Below are 16,696 nucleotides of genomic sequence, written 5' to 3'. Positions count from 1 at the left end.
GAATCTGAAGCAGGCTCCAGGCTCTGAGCTAGCAGTCAGCACAGAGCCCGATGTGGGGCTCGAACCCACGAACTGTGAGATCATGACCTGAGTTGAAGCCGGATGCTTAACCGACTGAGCCACCCAGGCACCCCTATGGTTGCTATCTTCTAGCTGATTTGATGGACAAGTGTTCCAACTTACCCCTGAAAGAACTCCAATAATTTGTTTGTTTGTTTTAGTAAGGAGCCCTGAAAAATCTAGTCCTGCAGTTACCTAGGGTTCTTGAAACAGGCAGTAATCTCAAGCAGACAATCTCTACTTCTCATGGGTTCAGACTAGATGACACCCATTCTCAGTACTTCAGAAAGCATTAATTAGGACATATGGTTCTCCGTGGTCTATCTTGACAGAGAAACCACACAGCCAAGCTAACCAGTTCTTCCTAAGAGCTCCATGGCCCAAACAGCGTGAACTGCCAAGACTCAATAATGAGGTGATTTTGATAACAGGTGGCGGCCAGAGACCCAGAAGACAACACATGTCGTGATGAATGGAAAATGTCTGCATCTGGACAGGCTGGGCTCAGCACACATGAGACAGCAATGGGTTGAAACTGAAATAAAAAGGAGATGAAGACAATGGAATCAAGCCACTTTCCAAGAAGCTATATTGTGATAGAAGAAGAATGACCCCTCCTACATGGTGCTCCAACAGGATGCTTGGGGAGAGGAGAAAAGGACATGGCTGTGTATGCCCAGGAGAAACATCACTAACTAGAAGAGAAACTCAAAACACAGGCAAGGTAAATGATGGCTTCTCAACAGGTAGGAGGGAATGGGATCAAGAAGGGAGGTGGGGCAAACTAATCTGGGAAGACATTTTTCACTAGCAACTGAAGAGTGGGAGTCTAAGCCCTAACCTTATAGGTTGGGCATTCCGCCTACAAGAATGTCAAGCTTATCCATGATAGATTCATCCCTCATTAAGGATGACGCCAAGATTCTTTCCCCAGTCCGACTTTAGGGGAAAAAAAAAAAAAAGTGAGGAAGGGGTGCCTGGGTGGCTCAGTTAAGCCCCTGACTTAGACCATGATCTCATGGTTCAGCAGTTCGAGCCCCACTTCGGGTCTCCAGCTGTCAGCAGAGAACCTGCTTCGGATCCTATGTAACCCCCACTGCCTCTTCACCACTCTCTCTCTCTCAAAAATAAAAAGTTTTAAAAATTAATTTAGAAAATCGTGGTGAAAATGAGAGCTCTTTGTTCAAAGATTTACTGAGTGCTTATGGAGGAGACACTGAAGACACAGAGAAAAATATCACCATCAAGAGTTCACAACCGGGTAAGAGAGTGAGGATTATAAATACTTCCAAACAGTACGCTGTCTGCTTTAACGCAGCAAACAAGAGGTAGGACCCAGTCACACGGAACGAAGTGCAGCCTGGCACTGTCAAGGTGAACGGCAAGTTCCACAGTACTGTAATGACTTTAGAATTCTAGTCGAATCTTGGCCATTAGGGGAGAGTTTATGCTTGGTCTTGTTTAAAAAAACAAACAAAAGGCAGGTTTAAAAAAAAAGATTAATCTAATAGAAAGCACATTTGTCTTAAATATGGTCCTGGAGATGAATACAGCACTCGTCAATTTCTCTTTGCCTCTTCATGAGAAAAGAGTTGGAAAGCATTGCACAATAAAACAAAGGATGCTTTTAAGTCTTATCTTGATGGGAAATGAATCAATTTAATTAGACGCAGATTCAAGCAGACGAAAAAAAGAAAACTTGAACAGTTGCATTAAAGAATCTCTATCACACTTAGACCTCTAAGGCCACACTAAGTTCCCTTCGATTAAATTTAAAGCAGGTTTAGACTGAAGGGTCATCCCGACACAATCTACAGCCCCCCTTTCTGTCCAGCCCACACTATGAGGCCATCACAGACGTACATGTGAAATACAGATCACTATTCCAGGTGCTATAACACAGGGAGGGGCAAAACAAGGGTCTGTGTCCTCAACAGAACAGGCCTTCTTAGATGAGGCCGGGTCACATGTTCACAACTATGTATTCTAATTCAGAAATGTCTTCATATGGGGAGTGAATTTAATTCACGGTCACATACCTCACATTATTCCTTATACTAGGGATGCGGGAGTGGGGGTAGGGAGGGGGGCTCCAGGAGCTTCGATTACCCCAGGGATCTTGTTTCCCCCCAGCTTCAGTGGGCGGCGTCCTTTTCCTCTTCTGCAGGGACATCTTGGCCTGCAAAGACCATTTTTCAATAGGGAGGAAGCAGCGCTTTTGACGTAGAGCTAGCAATTATGCCAAAAGGTTTCCTTTATGCTCATGGCATTGTCATCTGAAAAGGTTGAACAAGAATTCTAAGATTCTAAGGGTCTGGATAATTTAGCTTTCTTTGTATAGAATATAGAATTCTGTAGACTTGCCCCACTCTCACAGTGATTACTCAGGAACAATCATGCACAAAAAAAACCCCAAAATTTCAAATATGCACAATTCAAACACTATGTAATTTAAACTAAAGGCAAAATATGGGGGGGGGGGTTATAGGGGGTGAAAAGATGTATGCATTTTACTTAAAATAAGAACCAGGAAAGTCAGTCTTTTGAATTGATAAAGATTTAAAAGTCACTAGCAAATGCCTCCCATAGGAGTCGATTCAGGCTCACAGCCTAGGATACAGAAAATCCCTTGTCCTGGTCTGCCCAACATGCCCGTCACTCAAAAAGTCAAGAATATGACAAGGATGCCCACAGTTCGGCCTCTGTCATCCTAGCCAAACCAGCAAGAAAATAAATTAAGATGTTATCAGATGAGGGAAGCCTGGGTGGCTCAGTCAGGTAAGTGTCCAACTCTTGATTTTGGCTCAGGTCATGATCTAGCTCACAGTTCCTTGAGATGGAGCTCTGCATTGAGCTGTCCCTTGCTTGGGATTCTGCCTCTCCTTCTCCTTGCCCCTCCCCCACACTCATTCATTCTCTCTCTCTCTCTCTCTCTCTCTCTCTCTCTCTCAAAAGAAACTTTAAAAAAAAATTTTTTTATTTAAAATGTTACCAGATGATTAAAAGGTCTCTAAAAATCTCATTAAGTGGGGAAAATGGTATTAAAAATAAATGTACAGAGAAGGTGGTCAAATACAAATGACCCTTTTATAAACATATTAGATTATATTTGTAAATTTTAACATTTATTTTTGAGAGAGAAAGAGAGAGAGACAGAGACAGAGAGAGATGCAGAGAAGAGAGGGAGACACAGAATCCAAAGTAGGCATCAGGCTCCGAGCAGTCAGCACACAGTCCAACATGGGGCTCGAACTCACGAACCACGAGATCATGATCTGAGCCCAAGTCAGATGCTTAAATGACTAAGCCATCCAGGCACCCTACATGTCAGATTATACTAAACTTACAATCACAATGCAAATTAAAGACTTTTTAAACTAGTAAGACCTCCCTCCCACCAAAATAATTCCCAGAACAGATACATACCTGGGAAACTGGGTCTCCCCTCGTTTCTCCATTTTATACTAATATTGCATTACAACCAGGAAATCTCTACTTTGAATCTAAAATAATAGATTTAAGATATACTCAGGCAGGGGGCTCCCCTGAGTACCAGGCCCTTAAATACTGGTTTGGACAAAGGCTCGCTGCTGTTAGGCCCTTTCAGTTCACCTGGTGCCACAACATATTGCTACAACGTAACGTCCTTAACCCCACGACCTGGTAATAAATTCACCTTCAGCACTCCCTACCTTACAAACAGTCACTTTTCTGGTCTCCCCTGCAGAAGGCCCCCCCTAAAGCTCTCAGCTATCTACAGGTCTCTTGACCTTTCAGCCATCTTTGCTCCAGTTAAGACACTCCCTTCCTTCCAGGGGAGGCAGCTGTCCCCAATTTGTTTGATTCTTTTCTCTGTTTGGTTGCCCTGGAGGACAGCTGTCAGGATGGCTAACCCTCAGGTCGGTAGCAGGCTAGGCAGCAAGTTCTCAACCCACGTGGCATCAGACCCGCCTACAGAGGTGTGAAAAAATACTAATGTCCAGGTGTCATTCTGGAACAATTAAATTAGAGCAGAGGTCTGTGGCCCAGGCATCTCAACTTCTAATGCTCCCAGGAGATTCAACGCAAGGTTGAAAACCTCAACAAGAACTCTACCGACCAGATGACAGGAACGCTGAGATTACCGCTCCCCGGGACCTCTGAGGCCAGGATGCAGGGCCCGGGGCATCGTTCACATAATCATCGTTGCCTATATAGGTCATGGCAGGAAAGTGCTTGGAAAGAATTGCTATAAATAACGGAGGTGATTATGTACCACAAGAGATCTGAGACACACTAGGCCTGTCCCTGGCAGGAGGACAGGAGGGAAAAGCTTTGATGGTCACTGAACAGAAAGGTCTATGAGCCCCTCTCACAAGGTCTTCCTAAGCCCATCTTACAAACTTCCTTAGAAATGCCTATAAGAATTTCTACAAATCCACCTGTTACCCCCCTGCTATCTCTAGGTCTCTTAGCAGAGCACAGCAATGGAGAGAGATGCAGGTTACATCACATCACCAAGAGCCAGATGGTCAAGTCTGGTAGGACGGATACTGGATGGCTTAAAGGCAAGAAATGGAATTCCAGAAAGGGGTACAAGCATACAAGACTAGGATAAAACTGGTCTGATGGCCAAAGAAAGAGTCATGCCCAGAGATAAAAAGTCACATAAGCCCACCTAAGTCTACAACAAAGCATAGGCAGTGAATAACTTTGTTGAGTGAATGCAAAAGCAAGCCATCTTTAACAGCAGGAGAGGAATTATCAAAAATAAAATGCCACCCAAACTAAAACACACCACATGCTACCAAACAACCAATGTGTCAACAAAGAAATTAGAGAGGAAATCAAGAAACAGGTGGAGAAAAATAAAGTGGAAACACAACAGTACACCGAAACCTCTGGGACACAGAGAAAGCCGTCTAATGGGGAAGTTTACAGGGATATAGCCCACCTCAAGAAACAAGAAAAATCTCAAATAAATCCAAACTTGCACCTAAAGGAACTAGAGAGGGAGAGGAAAAGCACAAAGTTAGAAGGAAGCAATATAGACCAGAGCAGAAATAAAGGATTCCAATTTTAGTATATTTGCTGCCGAAGCGAGCAAAGAAATAAAGGATTCCAAAAGAAAATATAGAAAAGATGAAACCAAAGGCCTAGTTCTGTGAAAAGATAAAACTGATAAACCGTTAGCAACACTCATCAAGAAAAAAGAGGACATAAATAAAATCAGAAATCATAGAGAAGTAACAACTGACATCTCAGAAATATAAAGGACTGTAAGAGATTACTGCAAAAAAATGCCAACAAACTAGACAACCTAAGAGAATTGGATAAATTCCTAGAAACATGCCATCTTCTAAGACTGAATCAGGAAGAAACAGAATATCTAAACGGAGTACTAGTAACAAAAGTGAATATGCAATCACAAAACTCCCGACAAACAAACTTCCGGGACCAGACAGCTTCACAGGTGAATGCTACCAAACATTTAAAGAGTTAACAACTATCCTTCTCAAGCTATTCTGAAAATTAGAAAAGGAAGGAAAGCTTCCAAATTCATTCTACAAGTTCAGCATTATCCTGGTACCAAAACCAAAGAAAGACATTACAAAAAAAAGCAAAAAAAATAGTACAGGCCAATATCCTTAACATATGTGCAAAAATCAACAAAATACTGGAAAACTGAATTCAACAATACATTAAAAGGATCATTTACCACAATCAGGTGGGATATATTCCAGGAATTCAAGGATGGTTCAATATCCACAAAATCAATCAACATGATACACATTAGCAAAATGAATGATAAAAATCAGACCATCTCAGTAGATGCAGAAAAAGCACTTGAAAAAGTACAGTATTCACTCATGATAAAACCTCTTAGAGCAGGTTTAGAGGGAACATACCTCAATATAATAGAGGCCCAGAGCTCTATTATATAATACAGTTACATACTTATATAACTTGTAATATATACTATATATAGTATATAATTATATAATATTAATACATATTAATATATGTCATATATAATATGTAATATATACTATATTAATAATACATATGTTAATATAATGACAAACCCACAATGGTGAAAGCTTTTCCTCTAAAATCAAGACACAGAGGTCTACTCTTACTATACACTAATAATGAAGTAACAGAAGAGAAATTAAGAAAATCCTTTTTTAACAACTGCACCAAAAAGAATGCCTAAGAATAAATTTAACCAAGGGGATAAAACTTCTGTAATCTGAAAACTGTTAAGACATTGATAAGAGGGCACAAATGGGAAGATAATTCTACACTCACAGGTTGGAAGAGTTAATACTGCTTAATGTTCATACAGTCCAAAGCAATCCATAGTTTCAATGCAATCCCTACCAAAATACCAATAGAGGGTGCCAGGGTGGTTCAGTCAATTAAATGTTGGACTCTTGGTTTCAATTCAGGTCCTCATATCACTGTTTCATGAGTTTAAGCTCCACATCAGGCTCTGCACTGGCAGCATGGAACCTGTTTGGGATTCTCTTTCTCTTTCTGCCCCTCCCCCATTGGCTCACGCACGCACATGCTCTCGCGCGCTCTCTCTCTCTCTCTCTCTCTCTCTAATTAAACAGACTTTTAAAAAAGTACCAATAGTATTTTTCACAGAACTAGAATAATCCTAAAATCTGTATGAAACCATAAAATACCCCAAATGACCAAAGCAACTTGAAAAAAAAGGACAAAGATGGAGGTATCACAATCCCAGACTTTATACATTACACTTAGCAGGAGGAGCATTGAGCAATGTACAGTTTGCTGATTCACTATACTGAACACCGGAAACTAATATAACACTGTATGTTAATTATACTAGACTTAATTTTTTTAAAGTATACCACAAAGCTATGGTAACCAACCCAGTAGGATACTAACCCAAAAATACACATGGATCAGTGGAGCAGAAAGAGAACTCAGAAATAAACCCATGTTTATATGGTCAATTAATCTACAACAACGGGGGAAAGATATACAATGAGAGAAGACAACAGATGTTGTTGGGGAAACTGAACAGATACACGTGAGAGAACTGACCTGGGCCACTTTCTTACACCACACGTGAAGTAAACTCGTAGTAAGACCCGAAACCATAAAATTCCTAAAAGAAGGCCTGGGCAGTAATCTCTTGGACAATGGCCCTAGGAATGTCTTGCTGGATAGGTCTCCTCAGGCAAGTGACATAAAAGCAAAAGTAAACTATTGGGACTACATCAAACTAAACAGCTTTTGTACAGCAAAGGAGATCACCTGAAGTGAAAGGGCAACGTACTGAATGAGAGGAACATTTGCAAATTATATGTCCAATAATGTATAAAGAACTCACACAACTCAACCAACTCAGCAACAACAAAACCTAATCATTTGATTAAAAATGAACAGAGAACCTGAATAGATCAACACCTGGGAAGATGAGATGCACATCACTAATCCTCAGGGAAATGCAACCAAAACCACAAGAGGTCACCTCACACTTGTCAGAATGGCTCCTTTCAAAACACAAGAAATAGCACGTGTTGGCAAGGAAGGGGAGAAAAGAGAATCCTTTTCCACTATTGGTAGGAATGTAAACTGGTGCAGCCGCTATGGAAAACACTAAGGAGGCTCCTCAAAAAATTAAAAACAGAAATACCCTATGATCCAGTAATTCCACTGCTGGGTACTTACCCAAAGAAAACAGAAACACTAATTCAAAAAGATATGTGCATCCCTATGTTTACTGCAGCATTATTTACAGTAGCCAAGATATGGAAACAACTTAAGCATCCATCAACAAATGAATAAAGAAGATATGGTATACAGAAACAATAAAGTATTGTCCAGTATAAGAAAGAATAAAATTTTGCCATTTGCAACAACATGGATGGACTTAGAGGGTATTATGCTAAGTGAAATAAGACAGAGAAAGACAAATACTGGATGATTTCACTTTTATGTGGTATCTAAAAGAAGAAATGAAAAACAGAAACAAACTCAAACACAGAGAACTAGTGGTTGCCAAAGGAGGGTTGGGCAAAAGAGGTAAAGGGAATTAAGAGGTACACACTTACAGGTATAAAATGTTACGCAGGTGAAAAGTACAGCATAGGCAATATAATCAATAATACTGTAAAGAGTTTGGTGACACGTGATAACTACGCGGACCGGGGGGAGAGCGCTTCATGACGTACAGGATTGCCTAATCACCATATTGTACACCTGAAACTGACATAACACTGTATAGAAACTATACATCATTAAAAAAAAATACATTACTTCAGCAAATATCAAATCCCATTTTCCATTTGAGGTCTCTTCAAAACAAGATCATATCATTTGAAAGACTCTGTTTTTCCTTTTCTTTCCTGGTTTTAATCTCAAGGAACTTTTTTTAACTTTTTCTTTCATTAAGGATTTATAAGATCACAGTTCACTGGGGAACACAATTTCTTCCTGTACACAATTCACATAGTTTTCTTTGTATTTTTAAACCAACAAGTATGAATAATGAAACCCAAATATTTGCTACCACAGGAAAATGTGGTCAAGGGGCACCTGAGTGGTGAGTCGGCTGAACATCCAATTCCTGAGCATCCAACTCTTGATTTCGGCTCAGGTCATGATCCCAGGGTCTCTCTCTCTCTTTCTCTGTCCCTCTACCCACTTGGGCACGCATGCTCACATGCACGTGCTCTCTCCCCCTCAAACTAAATAAACCTGTTTAAGAAAGAATATGTGGTAAATTTATTAAAGTTGGATACTAGAACCAATTTAAAAAAAAAAAGGAATACCACTATAGAACAGTAAATATCAAAAGTAGATTCTGGTCTTTGGACAGACCCTGCTGTATGGGGAAATGCACAGATTTAAGCCTGGGCTTGCAACTTACAAACAGGAAAAAGAAGAAGACCAGAGAGCATGGGGCGGGGGGGTTGTTCTGGATAATTCTTACATGAATCCCTTACACTTTCCTTCTGTTTCCTTCAGACTCTGAACAGGAGGCATTTGAGGGCAAGAAATGCTTCCTTGGGTGAAAAGCCCAACATCTGTGGTGTGCTCAGCACGGTACTAAAAAGTGGCCAAGACATACACGTGTCTTCTGTGAGATGCCTACTCCATCTCTGTTCACCCCACGCCAACACACAGGAGATTCTCCTACCAGAAATTTCTGGAAAGTCTTGTCATGAAAAGGGGAAAACAAAACAAAAACAAAAACAACCTTGGGAGAGGAGGCTTACTTTCTCTAAAACTCCTCAGACTAACATTGCACTCAAACTCGAACATTAATGCAAGCTAAACCACAAAGAATGAAAATTACATTAAGTTTTAAAATAAATTAAGTTTGGCCACAGTTAAAAACTCATCGAGCAAGTTTGCATCTATAGCTTCCTTATCTTTGCAAAAACTGACTTAACAAGCTACTAAAATTTGAAGAGCTCTGTATCCTCATTTTTGCCTGTATACAAGGAAAATGTTCGCCCGACAGTAAATTAGCTGTGTCTTCTGGATTGAAGACTCCACCACAAGAATACAGTCAAAGCAGAAAACAATGGCTTTCAGACAGATAGCTAAATAGCAAAGAATAAGGATACATCACTGATTATGCTAAAACTTCGCACTGCCATCTTCTAACTGACTTTCCAAGAGCTTTTATTTCTGGGGCGTTTTGGGGGGGTTGTTGTTGTTGTTGTCGTTGTTGTTTTTGGTCCGTTTTTTTGTAAACACCACCGCACTCGGACCAGCCTTAGTCTGTTTCTTAAATCCATCTTTACAGACTCTTAGGCAAAGTGGATGAACTGGGAAAAGGGTATCCAAACATTCCTGTGCTCTTTGGTTCCTGGTTTTTTCATTTCTGGTTTGTCGCCAAACCCACCAACCTCCCTCCTAAACTCCTGATGCTGGAGCACTCCAAGCAGGCAAGAAGAAACAAGATTCAGAGGCTGGATCACGGAAAACCTTCCCATCCTATTGGAAAAAAAAACTTAAGATTTGCATTCATGGACCAAAGGCCTAAGTCTGCCCAAACTTCTGCATATTTCTGAGCAAACTGCCATGACACTGACTTATGCACGTAGTCACCAGACACATGCGATCACCTGTGTCAAACGTAACTGTAAACAGATTTAACATATTCTTGAACTGGGGATTCTACAGCCATGAAATGCAGCCCCAAATAAGTAAGTGTTCTTGGAGCCCCTGGGAGGCTCCGTCAGTTAAGCATCTGACTTTGACTCAGGTCAGGATCTCACAGTTTGTAGATTCAGGCCCAGCGTCAGGCTCTGTGCTGACAGCTCAGAGCCTGGAGCCTGCTTGGGATTCTGTGTCTCCCTCTCTCTCTCTGCCCCTCCCCCACTCATGCTCTGTCTCTCAGAAATTAAAAAAAAAATTTTTTTTTCAAAAAAAACTGAAAATAAGGTGTTCTCATTTGCCATAACAGGATGAAAATCTGAATTTTCACCCCTCTTCCATCCCTCCACTGTCCTTTGTCGCACCACATGTTACAGTACTATCTTTGTTAGTATGACCCTTGCCAGTTAAGAACACTTCCCACCCCACACTCCAGGCACTGTACTAAGACAGGTCTCCCAGCCCCTCCTTTCAAGGCTATATGCTTTACAAGAGCAATATCCAGTGTCATATAAAGTGCACAAAGGGACACAGGAGCACAGAGAGTTAAGCACGACCTGGGTTCAGAGAAGGGATGGATCCAAAGCCAGGAGCCTGAGCGAAAATCTCACGGCAGCTGAGCTGGATTGTGAAGGACCCAGACTTACCAGGATAGGATTTCCAGACAAGAGCGACAGGCTTACCCCTGGTGCACAGGGAACCAAGTCCAGACTCTGCTCAGGGGAGGAGAGGCACATTCAGGTTAAGCAGAGACTCTGCACAGAGCACGGTCCTTAGATGAAAGAATCACATCTTATGTGATCCCCAAACACCCCCAGCACTCAGCCCGGTGCCTAAGGTATTAACAGTGCCTCAACAGATGTGCATGTTAAGAATAGACTTTGTGCTGAGTACTGGGAAATAAGGCTACAAAGGTATGGATGACCTTGAATTCAAAGACAAAAACTAACCCTTGACCCACGGGTCCTTCAGGCCACAGCCTATGCCTCTCTCCCTCTGTGGCACTGCCCTGGCCAAGCAGCAGGTGAGCCGATCCCAACTATGTACGCCTCTGGGCTGAACGCGGCTGCAGAAAGAACTGGGATCATCTAGGTGCCTTCGACTTTGATCACAAGACAGAAATGGGCACAACTCCACTCTGCTAACTTTTCTACAATCCGCAGGAGCACGCTCACTCCTGTTTCTCCTTCCTCCCCCGCCCGGCCTCCACGTCTATAGGAAGAAAAAAGCAACGGGGCAGGGACCCCACTTCAACCCACCGCACCGCCAAAGCCCTCCTGCTCCACCACCACAGCCGTCTTCTCTCCTAATTCAGGAATGAACAGTGCCTGTGGCCAGCAAAACCCTCCGCCTGCGCTTAGCGCATCTCATCTTCCATCAGCCGTTTCCCCCACACCCAAGTCATTGCCCAGCTTACTCCGATGCGCTCGCAGGGTCTTTCCCTCCTGAGAAACCTTCCTTTGCACCGAAAATCTTCCTCGTCTAGCGGCTACTACCACCAGCCTCACCCCCTTCTCCCTTCACCCCAACCTGCCCTCTTGGCCTCCGGTCCCCAGAGGGCGCCAAAGCGCCAGGCAGGCCAAACCAGTGCTCAGCCCCTTGGCCTTCCTGGTCCTGATTTCCCAGCATCTCTCCACACGGGCACCCACTCCTGCCTTCAAACCTGAGCATGCCTTGGCTTCCACGACCACATGCTCCCCTCTCTGCGTCCCCCTCCTCACTAGGCTCCTTCGCTGCTTCAGGGAGCTTCTGCCTGGGCCGCCGCCTCCCACCTGCACATGCTCCCCTACTCTAACTTGACCTCCACCACGCCTGGGTATTACGTCCCTGGTACAGACCAGTGGCTCTGAATACCGCCTCTCCGATTCTTCCGCTTCAGTAGAACCACTCGGTCTCCACCCCTGGCAGTAACTCCCGGATGCCCGCACAAAATCCAATCTTTCCCTTCCCTGGGGCCTCGCTCAAGCCCAAACTTCTCCAGGAAAACAGAAAATCTCCCAGCACCTCCACAGCCCCAAGTGATCGCCAATCTTTTCGGACTTCCTAAGGCATTTAGACCTGTTGGCAGCACAGGATTTATTACTTAATTACAGACATTCTGCAATTGTTCCCTAAATACTGCTTTTGTGCAAATCCTTTCTTCCAACTAGGGTTAGGTTTCACAACAATACAAGCATTCCTTTTTGTCTCCCTGACACTGAGCTGGGCACACTGGCTGACCTGTGGAATCAGGTCTTGGAGAGCAAACACAAACATAACATTTTGTAAAGTAGAAACCAAAACTCATGCATTATTTTACTGTTTTAAAAGCCTGAGAGGGGCGCCTGGTGGCTCAGTCGGTTAAGCCTCCAACTTCGGCTCAGGTCATGATCTTACATTCATGGGTTTGAGCCCCGGGCTCGGGAGCCTGCTTCAGATTCTGTGTCTCCCTCTCTCTCTGCCCCTCCCCCACGCATGCTCTGTCTCTCTGTATCAAAAAAAATAAATAAAACATTAAAAAAATTGTTAGAAAAATAAGTCTGAGAAATGGTGTGCCTGAGTGGCTCAGTTGGTTAAAAAGTCTGAGAAAAATCTAGCCTTTGTCCCTAAGTTACTTGACAAATCACACAAAAAAAGTTCCCAAGAATCTCCATGTAGCATTACCCGAGGGGAAAAAAAAATCTGAAAAGTAGGGCTAAATTCGTGAAACTTTCTATCACTGAAGCCGTCAGAATTAAGGACTTAAAATAATCAAATAAAACAGGAATAAAGTTAATAATTTATATATCAGGGGCACCTGGGCGGCTTGGTGGGTTGAGCGTCCATCTTCAGTTCAGGTCATGATCTCCGGGTTAGTGAGTTCGAGCCCCGCATCAGGCTTGCTGCAGTCAGCCTGTCAGTGCAGAGCCTGCTTCGGATCTTCTGTCCCCCTCTCTCGGTCCCCCCCCTCCTTGCACTCTCTCAAAAATAAGCATTTTTTTAAAATAATATATATTTCCAACAAAAACACTGAAAGTTAAGTTTTTATTCAATTTGGCTGTAAATAATAAATAGAATTTAATCCTTTAATACAAAAGACTACATGAGACAGGAAACAAGTGTGGTCACGTGGAAGGTTTCCGCTGGACCTCTCCAGAACCAAGGCTATGAAATCAGGTGTTGTTCACGAATATAGCTGAAGGGTCCAAGTTCTTGGCTATGGTAAAATCCAGTTCATTCCCCAAGGCAGAGATTACTTTATTTTTCATTATTTAAAAAAAGAAAAAAATTCTATCTTATTCTTGCTCTCCTTCCGAGTCCCATCAAATCTTCTTCCAGCAGCTGTATCACAGCTCAACTGAAAATGGTTGGCCACACCTAAGGGATTAAAACTCAAACCAGAAAGCCTGCTTTCTGGTCCTCTGACCATTCTAGGGGCAGTAGGCACTTGGCCTTGACATCTAGTAACATCAACTGCACCGCACAGCAACCAGTACTGCACCCTCCTAGCCTCATGGGCATGAAGTGGGGGGTAGGGAGTCTACCACCAACCATTCCCTCTCTTCCTCCCCCTCATCACAGTTATCCAGCTCATCCTTCTCAAACTGGCTCAGGATCCTGCGATTCTGGATCCTACCAACTATGTCCCAAGGGGGCTTTGGTTGCCCTCCTCTGGGTTCCTTTTGCTACATGTACACTCGAGGATTAGAGTATTTACCACACTGTTCTGAATTCATGAATTATTTCTCTCCCACTACCTGTGTGTTCCTAAAGAAAGACCATGCTTTATTTATATTCTGTAGTGTGTCCAAAGAGTATGCCCCAAGAGAGGTCCGAAGTTCTAACCTCTGGTACCTTGGAAAGTGACCTTATTTGAAAATAGGATCTTTGCATTGTGATTAAGTTACATATCCTTGGATGAGATCATCCTGCACGTAGGGTGGACCCTGAATTCAATGACTGGTGTCCTTATAAGAGAAGGGGCAGTATTTGAAACAGACACACTGGAAAGAAGCGACATGAAGATTGGGGCAGAGACTGGCACGGGGGGGTGCCACAATCCAAGGAATGTCAGAAGCTAAAGCTAAAGACCCCTCTGGAGAAGACATGGCTCTAGTGAGTCCCTGATTTCCAACTTCCAGCTCCCAGAACTGGAAGAAAAGAAATTTGTTGGTTTTACGCCACCCAGTGTGTGGCAATTTGCCACATCTGGATGAAATTAACACCTAGCCTAAACCTCATCATGCTGCCACTACCTAGGAAACACTCAAAAAACAAAAACAAAAATAAAACAGAAAACAAAAACAAAACAAACACACTGTTGAACTAAGATGATGAAAGCCTGATGAAAGCATCTGAAGCACACAGCAGGAATCTGGGACAGAGATCCTCTCAATCACTATGGAACTTGGGCAAGTCCGTTTGTGTCTGCAGAACTCTCCGATTCAATCCCTAGTGAAATAAGGGAACTGGCCTAGAAGACCTTCTAACAGGTCCAACATACCTTGAACCAACGCAATCCAGAACATCTGGTGATTCTTAAGCGAATTATAATTTCTTCCCATTCACTACATCCTATTAATTTTATTTTCATCTAAAGAGGTTTCAGGTGCAAAAAATATTGGATTAATATGACATTTTAGGGGCGCGTGGGTGGCTCAGTCAGTTAAGCTTCCGACTTCAGCTCAGGTCATGATCTCACAGCTTGTGAGTTTGAGCCCCACATCAGGCTCTTTGCTGTCAGCTAGGAGCCAGCTTTGGATCCTGTCCCCCCCTCTCTCTGCCCCTCCCCCATTAGGGCTCAGGCTCTCTCTCTCTCAACACTAAATAAATGTGTTTTTAAAAATACGACATTTTAAAGGCACTAAGAATTCTCTGAAATAGTTTGATATGCTGGGAAGTGATTTTCTAGGATATCATTTTGTTTTCTGCAAAGCAAAAAAAAAAAAAAAAACCTACAAATAGATGATTTAATACAGCTGAAACTGTTGTCGTTCTGAAAAACTCGACCTAAACTTGAATCAGCTGGAGAGCCACCGATCCAGAATCCATATGTGTGATGACTAATTTTTGCCAAGTTGTAAGTTATAAAGGGCTAGCTCCAACACAGGGGTTTTCGCCCCTTTGACTCAAGACTGTAATTAAAGGTCCCATACCCAAAACTTCCACGTCAAAGAATCTGGGTAAGAAATAAATAAATACAGCTGCTGCCACTACCAAATGGTCAGTAAAAGAGTCAAACAAAAACTATTTTATCCATTTTCATGCCTCCATAGACAGAAACACAGGTTTTCCTGTGTTAAGCCTTTCTTAGTTCAAACAAATGGAAATGGGAATAACAAAGGGGTTAGTAATGAGGTTTATACTTCTCTTACCCCTAACATCCTGCTTAATTTGGGTTAAATTAAAAATCATACTTTAAGCTTTTTATAAGTCATGTTTCATGTTTTTATAGTGGGAGTCTTCTTTTTTAGCCAGCAAACAAACCAAAAGAACGGAGAGGAACACGGGACAGAGGGGCTCACATTTCAGTTCGACAAAACATCCATTAGAAATACTTGAACTTTTCCACACTAATTCATCGTTCAGAAAATTCCAACTGTCCAGCTAGAATGGGCAGAACCACGCCTGCACAACTGGACCGTGAATCGGAACACAAATGGAGTCCTGAAACCAGAAACTTTTCCTTCCAGGTGGGAAACTCAACTCAAATATCAAGGCCCTCGAGATGGAAGGCTCAACAAACCGAGTTTTCAATTCCAAAATTCTCGGGGTTTTCAGTGAGAGCGCGCCAACATATTAAAACCCGGCTGGAAGGTGCCGGCTGGTCTCAAAAATATTTCACGCCCTTAAAAACAACTTCATTTTCAAAGGTGGTCTCTTACTGTGATAAAACGAAGGGAGCGAAAGGCAAGGAAATTAGCCGGGGCGGGGGGATTAGGAGATCACACACACAGGCGTTCCAAGGGCTGGTGGTGGTCTGGCATTTTGCAAACTATTCATGCAAACTGCATGGAAGTGTAAGTTAAAGTGCAGAGAAGCTGAAGGACCGGCACTTCTCCGGAGCACCGAGGTTTCTGGAAGCCCAAGACGAGCCAGCTACAACTTCGCCGACTGCATGTTTACTTGCATCCTCACGTGGCACCGCGCAGCCACAGCAGCGCTGCGCCGGGACAGCGCGGGGCGCGCCACGGAACCCGAAAACTTTTACTTTGCAAACTAGCGGAACTGGAAAGCGGCTCCAGGGGCAAATTCACTTGCCTTCCCCGAAAGGCGCCCCTGCCAAGCCAACCGCCCCAGCGCCATCCCCTGCCTGCAGCTTCATTCACACAAAGGAGCGTGGGTGCCCGCAGGACCCCTCTCCAAAGTTGCTCGGAGAGAGGCGGCGCGACGAGAAGCGCCCCAGGGAGGGGACCCGGCGCGAGGGCTACTCACAGGGTGACCGTGCGGTTGGGCAGCGTGTCGGGGGGCAGGACCTGCGCGAGCTCCAGGCTGCTGCACACCACCTTGCCCTCGGCGGCGCCCGCCGCCCGGCCGGCCCCTCGGGGCC

The 16,696-nt window shown here is 43.4% G+C and overlaps 1 protein-coding gene across 1 annotated transcript in view; it reads right to left on the bottom strand.

The window, feature by feature from the left end:
- Positions 1–16,696, bottom strand: part of ADGRA3 (adhesion G protein-coupled receptor A3) — a 142,474-nt gene that overhangs the window by 125,373 nt on the left and 405 nt on the right. The window contains exon 2 of the mRNA XM_029952283.1: positions 16,582–16,695. Within this exon, the coding sequence (XP_029808143.1) occupies positions 16,582–16,695 (114 nt within the window). The remainder of the gene's footprint in view (positions 1–16,581; position 16,696) is intronic.

This window comes from Suricata suricatta, chromosome 1, assembly GCF_006229205.1.
Source record: "Suricata suricatta isolate VVHF042 chromosome 1, meerkat_22Aug2017_6uvM2_HiC, whole genome shotgun sequence".
In the NCBI taxonomy this organism is placed as follows: Eukaryota; Metazoa; Chordata; class Mammalia; order Carnivora; family Herpestidae; genus Suricata; species Suricata suricatta.
This window is presented reverse-complemented; position numbering and strand designations above follow the sequence as displayed.